Source organism: Sorghum bicolor, chromosome 4, assembly GCF_000003195.3.
Source record: "Sorghum bicolor cultivar BTx623 chromosome 4, Sorghum_bicolor_NCBIv3, whole genome shotgun sequence".
NCBI lineage: Eukaryota > Viridiplantae > Streptophyta > Magnoliopsida > Poales > Poaceae > Sorghum > Sorghum bicolor.
The window spans coordinates 67,383,023-67,397,293 of NC_012873.2; the positions used below are offsets into that span (position 1 = coordinate 67,383,023).

At 45.1% G+C, this 14,271-nt stretch overlaps 1 protein-coding gene across 3 annotated transcripts; it reads right to left on the reverse strand.

The window, feature by feature from the left end:
• On the reverse strand, positions 703-7,256 carry LOC8084706 (receptor-like serine/threonine-protein kinase ALE2). 3 transcript variants are annotated; one of them, XM_021458305.1, is made up of 8 exons: positions 6,312-7,256; positions 4,796-4,909; positions 4,621-4,710; positions 4,056-4,430; positions 3,713-3,973; positions 2,793-3,182; positions 2,215-2,455; positions 703-1,808 (listed from the first exon to the last, which is right to left on the reverse strand). In XM_021458305.1, the coding sequence occupies exons 1-8, from the start codon at positions 6,397-6,399 to the stop codon at positions 1,139-1,141; spliced, it is 2,229 nt and encodes a 742-aa protein (XP_021313980.1). In that variant the 5' UTR covers positions 6,400-7,256; the 3' UTR covers positions 703-1,138. The 3 variants fall into 3 exon arrangements, with proteins under 3 accessions (XP_021313980.1, XP_021313981.1, XP_021313982.1); XM_021458306.1 differs by having other exon boundaries at positions 4,056-4,427; positions 6,312-7,254; XM_021458307.1 differs by lacking the exon at positions 6,312-7,256 and adding an exon at positions 5,638-6,081.

Here is a 14,271-nt window from a genome sequence, read left to right on the forward strand (position 1 = left end):
CTCTTCATTATCCAGTAGCTAAAGAGAGACGGACCAAAAAACTGGATAGACGAAAAAAAAGAACTTGAAATTTTGCTTCTTTATTATTAGGTATAGATAGAAGAAGAAGAAGAAAAAGGAACTACAGATTGGAACTTTTATTTTTCTTTTGCCTCCGATTGACATCTAACTAAATAAAGAAAGTGGGAGCAAAATAAGAACATAATTCTTATCCTTTTCTATTTAACTATTAAGAGTTCTTTTTAGAATACTTAGGATGTGAGGAATCTATTTATATTCTTACTCCTACTCCATATTAGTTTAGATGCAAGTTATTCTAAGTCATACGAGCACGGGTTATATATATAAGTCTAGATAAAAGAAACTCTCTATCGTTCGGTAGCTAGAGGAAGACAGACAAAAATGGATGGACAAAAAAAAAAGAGCATAAAAGTTTGCCTCTTTATTATTAGGTACAGATATATATATAATTAGATAATAAAGATATAGATATAGATTTTGATAGTTTTTTTTCTCCCGTTGCAACGCACGGATATCTTTGCTAATAGTAATAATAAAACAAAATCTGGTGTACAGCCATACAACGTTGTCCCAAGGTAGAGCCGCCCGTGCCAAAGAACATGAATTGAACACGGAGCCACGATATCCACAAGACCATAACGATCATCACTTATAACGAAACTAAAAGATGCAATGAGAAGAGGCAAAGTAAGAAACAAGATTATTAACACAGGTACCACCTAACATTTGAGGAACTGAGCCGGCTGTATAGTTCACCTCTCCAACACGAGCACTGTTTACAAACGAACTGCATCCAGTACAACACCTAGTCACAACAACATGATGCCCAGAATTCCGGCAAGAAACTTCCCTAAACCAGATTACACCAATCAGATGCATGAGAAATGAACCGCAATTTGCGAAAATTAGAGAGCATCTGCCAACCCCATCCTCATTGCTTCCGGGGAAGAAGCAGAAGGCAAAGAAAAAACACCTATACCCAAGGCACCATGCCCAAGGGTCACCACGAACTGTACACTAACATGAGGCACCAATCATCGAGAGGCGATGACAACCCCCGCAGCCTCAATCCCAAAGTCAACCGAAGCTAACAGCCTAACACTAGTTCATTGACTGATCAATGGCGCGGCAGGTGCCCATGCTCGCTAATGCTGCCTCTAGAGCGGTAAAAGGAGGCCAGCTTTTTCTTCATCCGCAAGGGGCCTGATCTATTCTGCAGCACTGGTGACTGGACATGGGGTCCCGCTGACAATGCTGCGCGAGGGTCATGCGGTCCTTCTATTCGGCCAGAACTGTAGTCCATAGTAACAAACGGTAAGGAATTCCGGTAGTCTAGACACCCAGAGGCCTCAAACCCCCAGCTTCCACTCTCAAAGACTAGGTCTCCTTCATAGTCACCGTCTTGATCAGATGAATTCCTTGGACTGTAGGAATCATCACAAGCCTCATCTGGATCATTGTAGATAAGCTTCAGTGCCTGGACAACTTCACCCATGAATGGCCTCTGTGATGGATCCGTGTGCACACACATGGAAGCAATGGATGCCACCTTAGCTACATTGTCAAAGTTGAACTTTCCATCCAGAGAAGGATCAATTAACTTCTCCAGGCCTTCCTTATGGCTTAGTAGAGGACGGGCCCAGGTTACAAGGTTCTCAGGATCCTTGGACTCAGAGATGCTCACAGGCTTCCTTCCTGATAAAAGTTCCAACAAGACAACCCCATAACTGTAGACATCGCTCTTAACAAGAAGATGACCCGTCATTGCATATTCTGGAGCAACATAACTGTGCAGTCAAAGAGAAAAATTAAAATTGAGTCAGGTAAAAAGCAAGCCACTGTGGTGTACAACGCGTAGGAAAGCAACTATTGTGATAGCACAAACTATTTAGCAAGGAAAATAAGAAGACCAACCTAACACAAAAAAAATGGTATCAACAAACTCTAGGAATAATCATTCTCGGGAATGTTAGGATTTAATCAAAATAATTGTACTAGCTGATTTTTTTTTTCCCCAACTGTGACATCCAGGAGTACATCCAGAATGTAACTAGAATCAATCACAAAGAGAACCAAAGTCATCCTATGGCAATCTAACATAACAAGATGCAGCAGATTGTACAAATCACCAACTAACAATCACACGGTTATTCACATCATTATATAAGATGGAGTAAGCAAAGTGTATCTTACCCGAAAGTACCCATTACTCTGGTAGATATAGGTTGAGTTGCATTGGATGCTTCCCTTGCTAAACCAAAATCAGTAACTTTGGGAGTGAAATCTTCCTCTAACAATATATTGCTGGCCTTGAAGTCACGGTGTATGACATGAGGGTTTGAATCTTCATGCAGATACGCTAAGCCTCGAGCAGCCCCAAGAGCAATTTTCATCCTAACATCCCAGTTCAGCTTACCCTGAGCCTTGTCGGCACCTAGACAGGGAAAAACCAAAGGCTAGGATCAACCCAAAACAATAATGGTAAGTTAAGAAAATCCCATACTAGGCACAAACATCGCAGAGGAAACTACGGACTTCTGTATTTTTTTTGTTTCTGAGTGCTGTGGTAATGTGGTTTCACTGAGACACAATTGATACTGTATATATAAGTGCTTCCTTAGAACTACACCATTAACAACTCAAAGTTCTATATTTAGACTGACAGCTGATTCAGTTAGTCCATGTTTTGAACAAATTAAATAAGCCTCATCTGATTATTTTATGAAGATTATTGTAGTCAACACTTTCCATTCAAGGGTCATCAAGCATACCATGAAGATGGGATTCCACACTTCCGTTGCGTATGAGCTCATACACAAGACATCTTTTGCTCCGCTCAATGCAAATACCAATCAATTTGACAAGATTGCGGTGGTGAAGTCGACTGAGCATTTCCACCTCCGCAATAAACTCACGGTCACCACTCCTGTCCTCCCTTGTAAGCAATTTAACAGCAATTTCGTTTCCATCCTCTATTGTCCCATGGTAGACACGCCCGAAGCCCCCTTGACCCAAAACTCTCTTCGAATCAAAACCATCTGTGGCCTTCTGAAGTTGGGCTAGTGAAAATGTCTTTACAGATGTTGTGCAAGTAGCCACTGTTGAAAACACTGATGCTGACGCAGAGCTCACCATGCTGGTTGACAAGGTTGATCTAGTGCCTGCATCATTCATTAAGTTATCAGCATAACTGCAGCAATTTTAAGAGTATCAAATTATTTAGTGTACTAAAGAAGTTGAACTTGCGTGACCTTTCCGAACAGTTTTTGTTGTCAACCATATGCTAATAATGTTTCTAGAAATAAAAAACTGTTACATGTTTATCATAAGGAAATTGGTCAGAGTCTAAAAGCTTAGACTACCATAGATTACAAAGAGACATTTACTGCAGAGGAAGACTAAGTGAAATCATTAGATACCAATTTTAAGAGTATTTAACTCAACTGCATATAAATAGTGAATGATACTCCCACCACCATGGAAATGGTGCTAAGTTTTTCCAATGTTGACCACAAAAGTCTAGATTTGGCAACATGAAAATGGCAATGAATGCTCTAGAAAAAAGAAGAGTGATGCTAACTCCTATCATAACCTTAGTTCAAAATATTTCCCAAGCAGCCATAAGCAACAGGTAATTGAGGAAGCATAAACAAACAAAGCACAATATAAGTAATACTATTAAACACCATACCATATCTTCTATTAACTGCTGGGGTAGTTGCAGGGCTCATAGCCTCATGAAGTCGGTCAAGTTTCTTCCATCTTATTAGTAAGATCAGGATAACAGCACATGTCAACAGAAGTCCAAAAGAAGACCCTAACGCTACCACGATGATCAAAACATCTGATTTCTTGTGCTTTTTCTTCTGATCAGGCACCTCCGCAGTTATAGGATCTTCGGTTCCTGAAGGATCCGATCCTCCAGGCAGAGATGATGGTGGGGATTGCAGTCCTGCAGTGACAACAATGCATAACTATAAACATGAATCAAGCAAATAACTTAAGAAAGGGGTATTCCATGTGCACGGCCTTACCATGATAGCTGACATTGATAACCTTGTAATCTCCAAATATAGATGAATTTATCTGAACCTTTTTATCCCTGAACCTATCAGATATTAGGGATGCTGTATAAGTATCAAACTGTTCTCTTAGTGGCACCAAATAAATGGTCACCCGTGTCTTCTGGTCATCCTGGATACTTGCAACTGCAGCCATGATCTTCACCTGGCTTTGTTTAAGAAATGTCCCAGCTGCAACTTCAACTTCTAACTCAGCTATGCTCATGAACAGTAGATAAGGAGCTAAGTCCAGATCAACGACAACACTAATAGGCTCAACACAACCACAAGGGGAACCAATTGGTGTTGCAGTCAGTGGCTCGGTGCAAATATAGCTAGAACAACCTGCTAAAGATCCAAGGAATCATTCAATTAATATAGGAAAATGAACATAAGAGTAGTTCAAATCTCAATAGCAACAGTACTAGACAAAAATAGACCTCAAAAGAATGATATAAGCATCAGAACTGGTAGGCAATACAAAGGATTCCCGACAAGATAAAATTGTGAATTGCATAAACAAGTTGCACTGACAAACCTTCAGGTGGGGGTGATGATGATGGTGCAGGGCCCTGATTTGACTCTCTGTGGTGCGGGTGCTTGTGCGAATGATGGCGCATAGCAAAGCCTGCAAGAATTAAGGGAAATTAAACAGCACTCTATAAAAAAATAAGCTTTGAAATTGTAGTGTTTAAGTTGCCATGGTTACTTACCAGGAGATCCTGGAGGCGTTGCCCTTGGAGGATACGAAGGGGAAATTCGAGGTCCAGATGATCTCACTCCAGGGGGCATTGATGGACTCGGTGCTGGGCTAGGCAATATAGTAGCTGCAGAATATATAGGGGTTAGGGCTTAGACTAGAGAATAGTTAAACCTGGTGGAGGAAAATTATGTACAATTCATATAATATAAACACCGCATACACTGTAACTGTGACATCATAAAGGCATGTGGCGCCATGGAGTTAAATAAAATAAGCCTACGTGATATGGAAAGATAAAGCCTTTATTTCAAAAGCTTGAATTCCGAATAAACTTTATATAATACTGCATCTGAAAATGTTGCAGATTTGCATAAGTTACTTTAATGCAAATTTAATACTTATACTATAGTTTTTGAGATACCCTTCGAAAATTGCTCCCCCACTTCCTGATGACTGGAGGCCAAACATGGAATACGCTTTCAAGTTTCAATACTACCCGAGTCAAAATAAACTACCAAAGGATATCGTGCTGACGATTTTATGCACCACTCCATGTAGATTTTATGCCTGATCAGGAGGGTCAGATATAGCGCCCCACCATCACTACAACGCCATACAAATGCAAAAATAAGTCCCCTTGAAGGAGCAACTTGGTGCAATTAGGCACACCTGAGGTCTAACTGATGCCAAACTAGAAAAAAGAAATATATGCATGGTAAAGAAGCTCAGCTAGCACTGTAGCAAGCACAGATTTCCTACACAACCAAAGTGTTGTTCTCCTCCATGGCAACCTTTGCATCCAACAATCAATCCCATGTAATTCCTAAAAAAAAAACAATCAATCCCATGTACCCTGAGCCCTTCGAACGAGTTATAATAAGCAGCACCGCTTCTCTGCAGCACGGACGCCCTTGAGTTGAGAGAAGGCATGTGCCACTGTAAAGTAGAACCCCACACACGCACACCATCTGCATCTCCATCTCCATCTCCTGGCTAGGATGATCCCGGGTCGGTGTCAGCCAAAATTCCAAAAGGCAGGCACACTTGCCAGTGGCCGCACACGCGCGGGGGGAGAAGGGACGAAGTGGCCACCGAACCCACCGACAGTATCGTAGACCTCACGCCTCGCTAGATCCTTTTCCTTCCCACGACGCGGCGAAAACCATGAGCCCGCGCTGCAATCTAAAAAAAAAAATCCCCACCAAAAAAAAGAAGGCAACCGAATTCCGCGCCGCGCACCAGAAATGTTCAAGCTCCAGCAACGCACGCGCTCGCGCTCCGGACGGCAGGGAGGCCGCCGGCCGGACTCCGGAGCAGGAACAGCCGCGCGGCCGGCAAGGTCAGGTGCACTTTTTTTCCGGCGGGATGCGGCACGAGTCGGGAATTCCCGGCCGCCCGGAGCGCGAGCGCGCCGCCCCCCAAACCGAGCAGCCCCGCGGAATGCGAGAGGGGAGCGGACACGGACAGGACACAGGAGGAGAGGAGCAGCAAGCGGGACAGTAAAGGAAGTTCCGGAGGTTTTGTACCGTGGAGAGCGGAGGCCTCCGCGTAGAGGAAGAGGAGGATGAGCAGCAGCAGGAGGAGGAGGAGCGAGGCGGCACCGACGCCGCCCATCTCGGCGCGGGACGCTACAGCATTGCCCGGGCGGCGGATCTGGAAGCTCGTGGCGGCGCCGGATCGGTGAGGGCCCGGCACCGGCGGCGGGCGGCGGCGGGGATCGGCGACGAGATTGGCAGCGAGGCGAAACGAGAAGAGCTCTCTATCTCTCTCTCTCTATCTCTTCTCTCTCTCTATCTATCTATCTCTCTACAGCCAGAGTAGCTAGGGAGAGAGGGGGATGTGTGGGGGATGGAACGCATTAAATTGCCTCGGCTGCTCTCTCGTTGGGTTTGGTGGTGGTCTTGCTGGCTGTGGGCTGCTGGATGGACGCCGATTACTACTACAGCCACTGCCAATTCGGACCGGGGTGGAGTTAATGAGCAGCTAATCGCGGGGTTAGTGAGAGCCTGACTTGAGTGGCCCTTTCGAATCGAGGGCCGGCGATCCAAGCAAGCAGCAAGAGAGGGAAGCATGCAGGGCGGCGGGCGAGGGAGAGTGACGCTGCTGCTGACTGCGGTGCTGTGCCTGCGAGGGAAGGAAAGGGAAGGAAGGAAGGAAGGAAGGAAGTCGGAGCGAGGGAAGGGGAGGCCGTGGGGCGGGCCCGCCCGCCCGTCCGTCCTTGCTGCTGTGCCATTGCCCATTGCATCGCAGGTCTGGGTCTGGGTTGGCGCGGACGGAAGCGCAACAGTGGTGGTGGACGACGCGCTTGGGTTGCCTTGCCTTTGGAGCTTTTTGCTCTTTTCTGGCGTCCGGGCGTGACAGACCTGCGTAGATTATTTGGACTTTTGGTCCTGCTGGACCTGGTGGCTCTAGAGTCAAAAGTGTTTTGTTCGTTTCCTCGACTTCGTTTGGCTTTTCTTTTTTTTTTTCTTTGTTGAGAGTTGAGAGAGAGAGAGAGCGCATATATAGTTAGGTCAACGTGGGTATGAGGTGTTGATTCTCTTGAGTCTTTATCTAAACATGGACTTATTTTCTATAGTGTGAGAGTTTAAACCATACAATGAAACTAAGCATGGTTTTTTTTTTCTCTCAAAGAGCTCTCCATATAACAAGCCATAATCTAGTCTTCTTCTCTAGCCTCACCTCCCTCTTCCTCATGTGTAATCATCACGCAACGAGGGACGGAAAGAGTGGTGGATTGGTTTCAATGTATCTTCTAGAAGCTTAATATCTTAGCTCGGCTTAGTCCCTATGTTGGCCCTGGTTCGTTGCCTTGGTCTTGAGGTCTTCGTCGTTGTCAACTTTGTTGCCGGCCAAGTCAGCCACGCCCTCCAAGGTGCACTTGAATATATTTTCTCGCTGCGCTCTCTTCTTGCTTTATCTTGTCATCTTCATAGTTCATCTCTTGTGTCTCAAATCCAACTGCCCTTTGTAGATTCTGGCTATTTTGTGGGTGGAGGGGATAGATCTGGCTATGAGCGCGATAGATCTGGTGGTGGGGAATTCATAGGGGATCTTTAGCGGTAGCTTTGCTTATCCTCCCATCTTCGCGCTATCAGTGTTTACCCTTCTTCGTCGGGCCTCTAGTACTCAACTTGTCAGCCTCCTTGGGTTCGTTGGAAGTTGGTTTCTCAACATATGGTGACTGCTCCAACAACATCTTTGGTTTGACGGAGACATTCTTCATCGATAGATTCCATGCCCTTCTTCAACATCCACTCGTTAAGCCCTTCCAACTTGGTTCTTTGTTGCCATTAACAAACAACTAGCTATTCACTAGCAATGATGAAGTTGGCAATCTTCTTCCGATACATAGACACCTGTTCATGTGCTTCACCGTCGACTCGATGCATGAGTGCTCCGTGTCCTAGATCCCTTTAGAGGTGCAGTTGTATTTGCTTATGTCTTTTGTAAAAAAACTATATAGGAGTATGAAATATTAGATACCAATGGGAACAACATGGTAAGAGCAAGTGTGTCTCAATGGCAAGAGTCGAGGGTAGGGCTCTGGTGATGTGAAATGATCCAAAACCAAAAGGGAGACAAGGAACGGTTTGTTGTGGTGGGAGGTTGCCATGCACATATGGTAGATGACAACTATATATGTATGTGCCTTTGTTTCAAACTGTAAGTCATTTTAGCTTTCTTTTAAGTCAAACTTGTCTAATTTTGATCAAATTATAGGAAAAAAGTGAAACACACCATAGCTACATATCTTGGTACCTCAACTTTTCATGAAGTGTGGATTTAGATAAAAAAAAATGGACCCATAATGAACTTAAAAGCAGCTCACAAGGTCAAAGTGTTTGTTCTTTTCCTCGACTTCATATTGTTTTTTTCTTTATTCACAATGTTGGGTTGATAGAGGCAAAAAGTATACCTAATAAAATCATAATCTGGGTACGAAGTGATGATTCCTTTTGAGCAAAATGAGTCTAGTGGCAAATAGAAGTAGCAAACAGTGGTCATATTGTATGTATGTGGTGATCTTGATGTCCATACATCAAGCGATAATAAGAAAAGCTGAGTAGCAATATGTCTGTTGTTAGAAAAGGAAAGGAAGAGAATAACAAGGAGGCCCTGTGGAAGGAGGGAGAACTAGTTGTGGTAGGAGAGGTGTATTCATATGATTCTGACTTACAAAGCTTTGATTACCAGCTTACCATTGGTATTGCTTTGTTCATAGCAATAGAGGTAGGAGAAAGCGAGACCTCACAATTTAGCAATATGCTCCAAAAGCAAAGGATTGGTCACTACATGAATCACTCTACACCTTTGTGTCTGCGAAATGATGCTATCACTAACCAATGTTGCTATGAGCCATGTGACGATATACCAAACACTCGTTAGTGATTATGTTATGGAACTATTCAATTAAAACAAGCCATGCATCAGACACTCAATTGTCTTTTTAAAGCAAGATTTTAGAACACAGCAAGACTTCAGTCCTAAGCCTTCATGTAGCAAGGTTAATTCTAAGGCCTTGTTTAGATGCATTTTTTTTTGAATTTTGACACCGTAGCACTTTCGTTTTTATCTGACAAACATTGTCCAATTATGGAGTAACTAGGCTTAAAAGATTCGTCTCGCGATTTACAGGCAAACTGTGTAATTAGTTTTATTTTTATCTATATTTAATGCTCCATGCATGTGCCGCAAAATTCGATGTGACAAGAAATCTTGAAAAGTTTTTGGTTTTTTGGGTGAACTAAACAAGGCCTAAAACTATCATAATACATGTGGGTTTCCTTGGAAATAGTGAATTCACACTGTATCTTATAAAGTTCAAGGATTTTTTTTAAATATTTAATTTTGCATTTTTTACACTTTAAATCTGCAGGAAAAAGGACAAAGTTACTCCATCAACAAATTCAAGGCCTCATCACACTCCATCTCTACGCTCTTGCACTACTATGTTAATTAGTTAGAAGAATAGTATATTTGGCCTCTTTTATCACAAAAATATTACTAGTTTGCTTCTCACTACATTACTAGCTTCCTCAATGGAGGTTGTGTTTTATTGGTAGAGAGAACTAGAGCAAAAGAAAGGCATTCTAATGTGGCAACATGGCAAAGCGAAAAAGGGATTAGTTGGTCCATGAAATGGAAGCAAGAAAGTAGTCGTTGTCCAAACGACACCATTAACAGCTCATAACGTTTTTGTGGTTGATATTGATTTGTTATGAGAGAAAAATACTGTTTTATGTCTGAAAAATTATAGCTGATTTTGGTTGATAAGTTTAAGCAAATAGGCTAGGGCTCGTTACAAGTTGCGTGGTGATAATGGTGATGATTGTTAGATACTATGTTATGGAAGTATTAAATCAGCTTGTATATATTTCCCTTCAAAGATCTATCGTAGTGCGATCACCCCATCATTGAACAATTCAAGCATCAGTAGCATTAGATTATTTGTCTCCTGAAGGAAGCTGTCAAAAATAAAAACTTCAATGCTTACTAAGTGTAGATAGCAAAATTAAGAGTAGACAGGAAAGTTTTAAAGCTACTATAATATAATAAATGCGGTGTATCTTAGAGGTAGAGAAAATCTCTCCACATATCTTATAAGATTCTAGATTTCCTATAATATTGAAATGTGCAGTATAGTTGACAACCTTTTTTATCTGGGGGAAAGGATGAACTCACGTATTAGAAAACGTGTATTTTGAACATGATAAAATCCAATAAGGCGTAGACTCTGACCAAACTGAATCTGCTAGTCATTCAGCAGTGTTTTTCTCACACAATAAGTCAGCCAACAGTATTTTCTGCCATGGCTTATCAGTCAAATGAACAAGGCGCTGGTCTGTCACAGACATCAGTTAGAGTTTTATAAACTTGGTTAAGGCCTTGTTTAGTTCCAAAATTTTTTGGAAAATGTACACTGTAGCACTTTCGTTTGTATTTGACAAATATTGTCCAATCATGGACTAACTAGGCTTAAAAGATTCGTCTTGTCAATTCCGACCAAACTGTGTAATTAATTTTTATTTTTATATATATTTAATACTTCATGCATGCGTCTAAAGATTCGATCTAGTTTGATTGATATGTTTTCTATAATTATATTCTTTTATCGACGGCTAAGGGAGTATAAAATATGCAATATGTTAGGAACCAAAATCAAAACCAGCACATCTCTCATAAAGTTTGGACGTGGGTAATGAAGGCCTGTAACCAAGCACGTCCATATAATTTGTTGTAAACAAACAGATAATAAAACACATGCTAAATAAAAAAAAAGGCTAATGTGTGCGGGGATGGTACGCTACGAGGTAGTAGGTGTGTACGAGACGAGAGGGCACCCTGTTGGCTAGGCACAGTGCGTGTCAGGCAGGCCAGGTGCTAGTAGTGCTACAGCCAGAGGTCACGGAGGGAAGTGTGTGGCTGCTGCAGTGCTGACGAGCGACGACTTTCGTGCCCATGGCAGCAGGCAGCGCTGAATTCTGCATGGTCGCTGTGACCCGTGTCTCGTGAAGGAAACGAGTAAGAAGAAACCAAAGTGCCCGTTGTGCGGCGGCCCGTTGAAATTTCGAGGGACGAAGATGAGCCACGGCCCAGTGCAACGGCAGATGAGCCGGAGAAGCTTTTCTCATGGGCCGAGACGGGCCGGCCCAACCAAGCGGGTGTAGGGGGCTGCCGTGCTGTACCACACCCACACGGTGGTCGCCTACTCGCCTCCGGCAACCGATGAAGAAGCCGTCGCCATCAGCATCAGCAACAGGACAGGGGACACCTCCTGCTGCTGGTGGTGGGTGCCTTGCCCTGCCCCTGCAGACTGACTGCACGGGAGAGTGGGAGAGGTGTCGTGGCAGCGTAGCAGTGGGCAGTGGCCGCAGCTAGCAGAGTTGATCAGCTGACGGCGACGGCGACACCGAAAGCCCTCCAATTGCGCGAGTGACCAGTGCAGGCACGTCAGCAAACGAAGCAGATGAGCGTCGCCCGTTGCGGTGGCACGCAAAAGATTTTCTCCACAGTGACTGCGTGTCGTGTAGTGTACTGCATGGCAAGCGACGAGGACGAGGACGATGAAAATGGGCGGTTGCTTGCCCGGGACCACACCAGCACCGGCCGATCCATGACCGCAGCTCCCGCACGCCGGCCCAGACGGTCCGAGCACGCGTCGATACGAGCGCGGCAGAGGCAGCGTGCCTTTCCACGCCGGCAGAAGCAGCCTCTGCGACCGTCGCGAGGGCCCAAGCTCAGCGGGCCGTGGCCGTGGCCACACGCGCGCACGCACGCCGACCCGACCCACGGATCTCCATGCGGAAAGGAAAAAGATCCGGGCCGTCGCTCTTGCTTGCCCCTTTCCCAGCAGCTCCATCCCACACGTGCTAGTGTGCTACTAGCCTTTTGCACGGTGTTTGGTGCCTCTCAACTGAACACGTTCCCGCGCATAGTTAGAGCAGTAGTATAGTACTGCCGTTCTAAAATTTTTTTACAAAATGAACACCGTGACATTTTTATTTATATTTAATAAATATTATTTAATTATATATGCTAACTAAGCTTAAAAGATTCGTTATTTCTTTTATCTATACTAGTATAATGCCCGTGCTAACGCTACGTCTTAATTTTAGGATGCTTCTAAAAACAAAAATTATAGTTCGGAAATATTTTTTCATGTAACAAGGCATAATAGAGCTATTTGTCGTATTATGAGCATCTATGTTACATTTTCTCTAACTCTTTAATCATATATTGGACATCTTCAGGGATGTCGTCGAAACATTCGTTTGCTTTGCTCGCCAATATGTCTGCCAAAAATTCCATCCTCAGCGAAGTTGAGTGTTGTGCATGACAAATAAGGATTAGTTATTATTATTTCTGTAGTATAAGGTATGTATTGTTATAGGCTATATATGCTTACACTGTTGATTTGTGATAAATTTTCATCGTCTCACAACTTCATGAAGTTGTATACAAGAAAGCCTACCAGTTTCGTGGATAAGAACAGTTGTTATTGATGCGCACAATGAATAAAATAACCATTTTAGTGACAAATATGAAATGTATTACAACTGGTTATCACTGATTAGCTCAAGGTAACATCACCAGCATAAGACGAGTTCAAGAAAGAAAGAATGAATGAACAACACCGGATTGTGATGATTGGCCAGTTTGCCTTTTTAAGGTTCCTGCGCCCTTCGTCGACGGGACGAACTACGGCTCCACGGTGCTTGCTTGATGGGCCGGCGACGCAGTCTCGTGCTCTCACCGGTCGTCCGGCACCCGGTAGGTCTCGACGGTGACCACCGACAGCCACGAGCCGGGGAATAGCATCTGGGGACGCAAGGTTTTACGAAATTACAAATGGGGTCCCACGAACAGGGCAAAGGGATGGACAGAGGAGGCCGGAGGGAGCGGGGATGAGACTCACATCGAGCTGCGTAGATGTCCTCCTCGATCTCCTCGTTCGTGAGCGTCACGGAGAACCGCGCCCGGTCCAGGGCTTCGTGCAGGCCCGCAACGGTCTCCGCTCGTGCGGTGGCGGCGGCGGCGACATGCTCGTGGACGGCGTCGCCACCTTGGGCTTGGGGCGCCGCCGGGTGCGTAGCTTCCACGGTGGCAAGGCGGAGGTGGCCTCATCGGCCGCCGCCGCCACGTGGTCCGCGTCGGCGTCGGCGGCGTCGCTTCTCCCTGCTTCCACCGCGCAGAGATGGCTCAGCGCCGCCTTCTCCTCGACCACGGCGAGCTTCCCCGGGGAGCGCCTGGCGGTGGCGTTGTCGGCGCGGTTGACGTAGGCGTAGCACAGGGCCCGATGGCTCCCCATGTCTTGAGCGACGGGAACGAGAAGAACGCGGCGTCCTGACGGGCGTTCGACGTGGCCGTTGTCGCCACAGCCTCCACCGCCGCGGCGTCGGCGGCGATGGGATCCGGGGGAGGCGGCGGGGGCGGGTCCGCCGAGATCATCATGGCTGTGGGCAACGTGGCTGCGACGCGCTCGGACGCGCGGCACAGGCAGCGTGCCTTTCCACGCCGGCCGAAGCCGGGAGCAGCAGCCTCTGCGACCGTCGCGAGGGCCCAAGCTCAGCGGGCCTGTGGCCGTGGCCACACGCACGCACGCCGAGCCGACCCACGGACGGACGGACGGATCTCCATGCGGAAAGGAAAAAGATCCGGGCCGTCGCTCTTGCTTGCCCCTTTCCCAGCAGCTCCATCCCACACGTGCTCCTAGCCTTTTGCACGGTCTTGGTGCCTCTCAACTGACACGTTCCCGCGCATAGGCAACGCTGGTCAGAGCAGTAGTATGTACTACCGTTCCAAAAAATTTTTTGTAAAATGAATACCGTGACATTTTTATTTATATTTGATAAATATTATTTAATTATGAACTAACTAGGTTTAAAAAATTCGTTATTTCTTTTATTTATATTTAATACTCTGTGCATGTACCGCAATATTCTATGTGACGAAGAATCTAAAAGATTTTGTAAATTTTTTTAA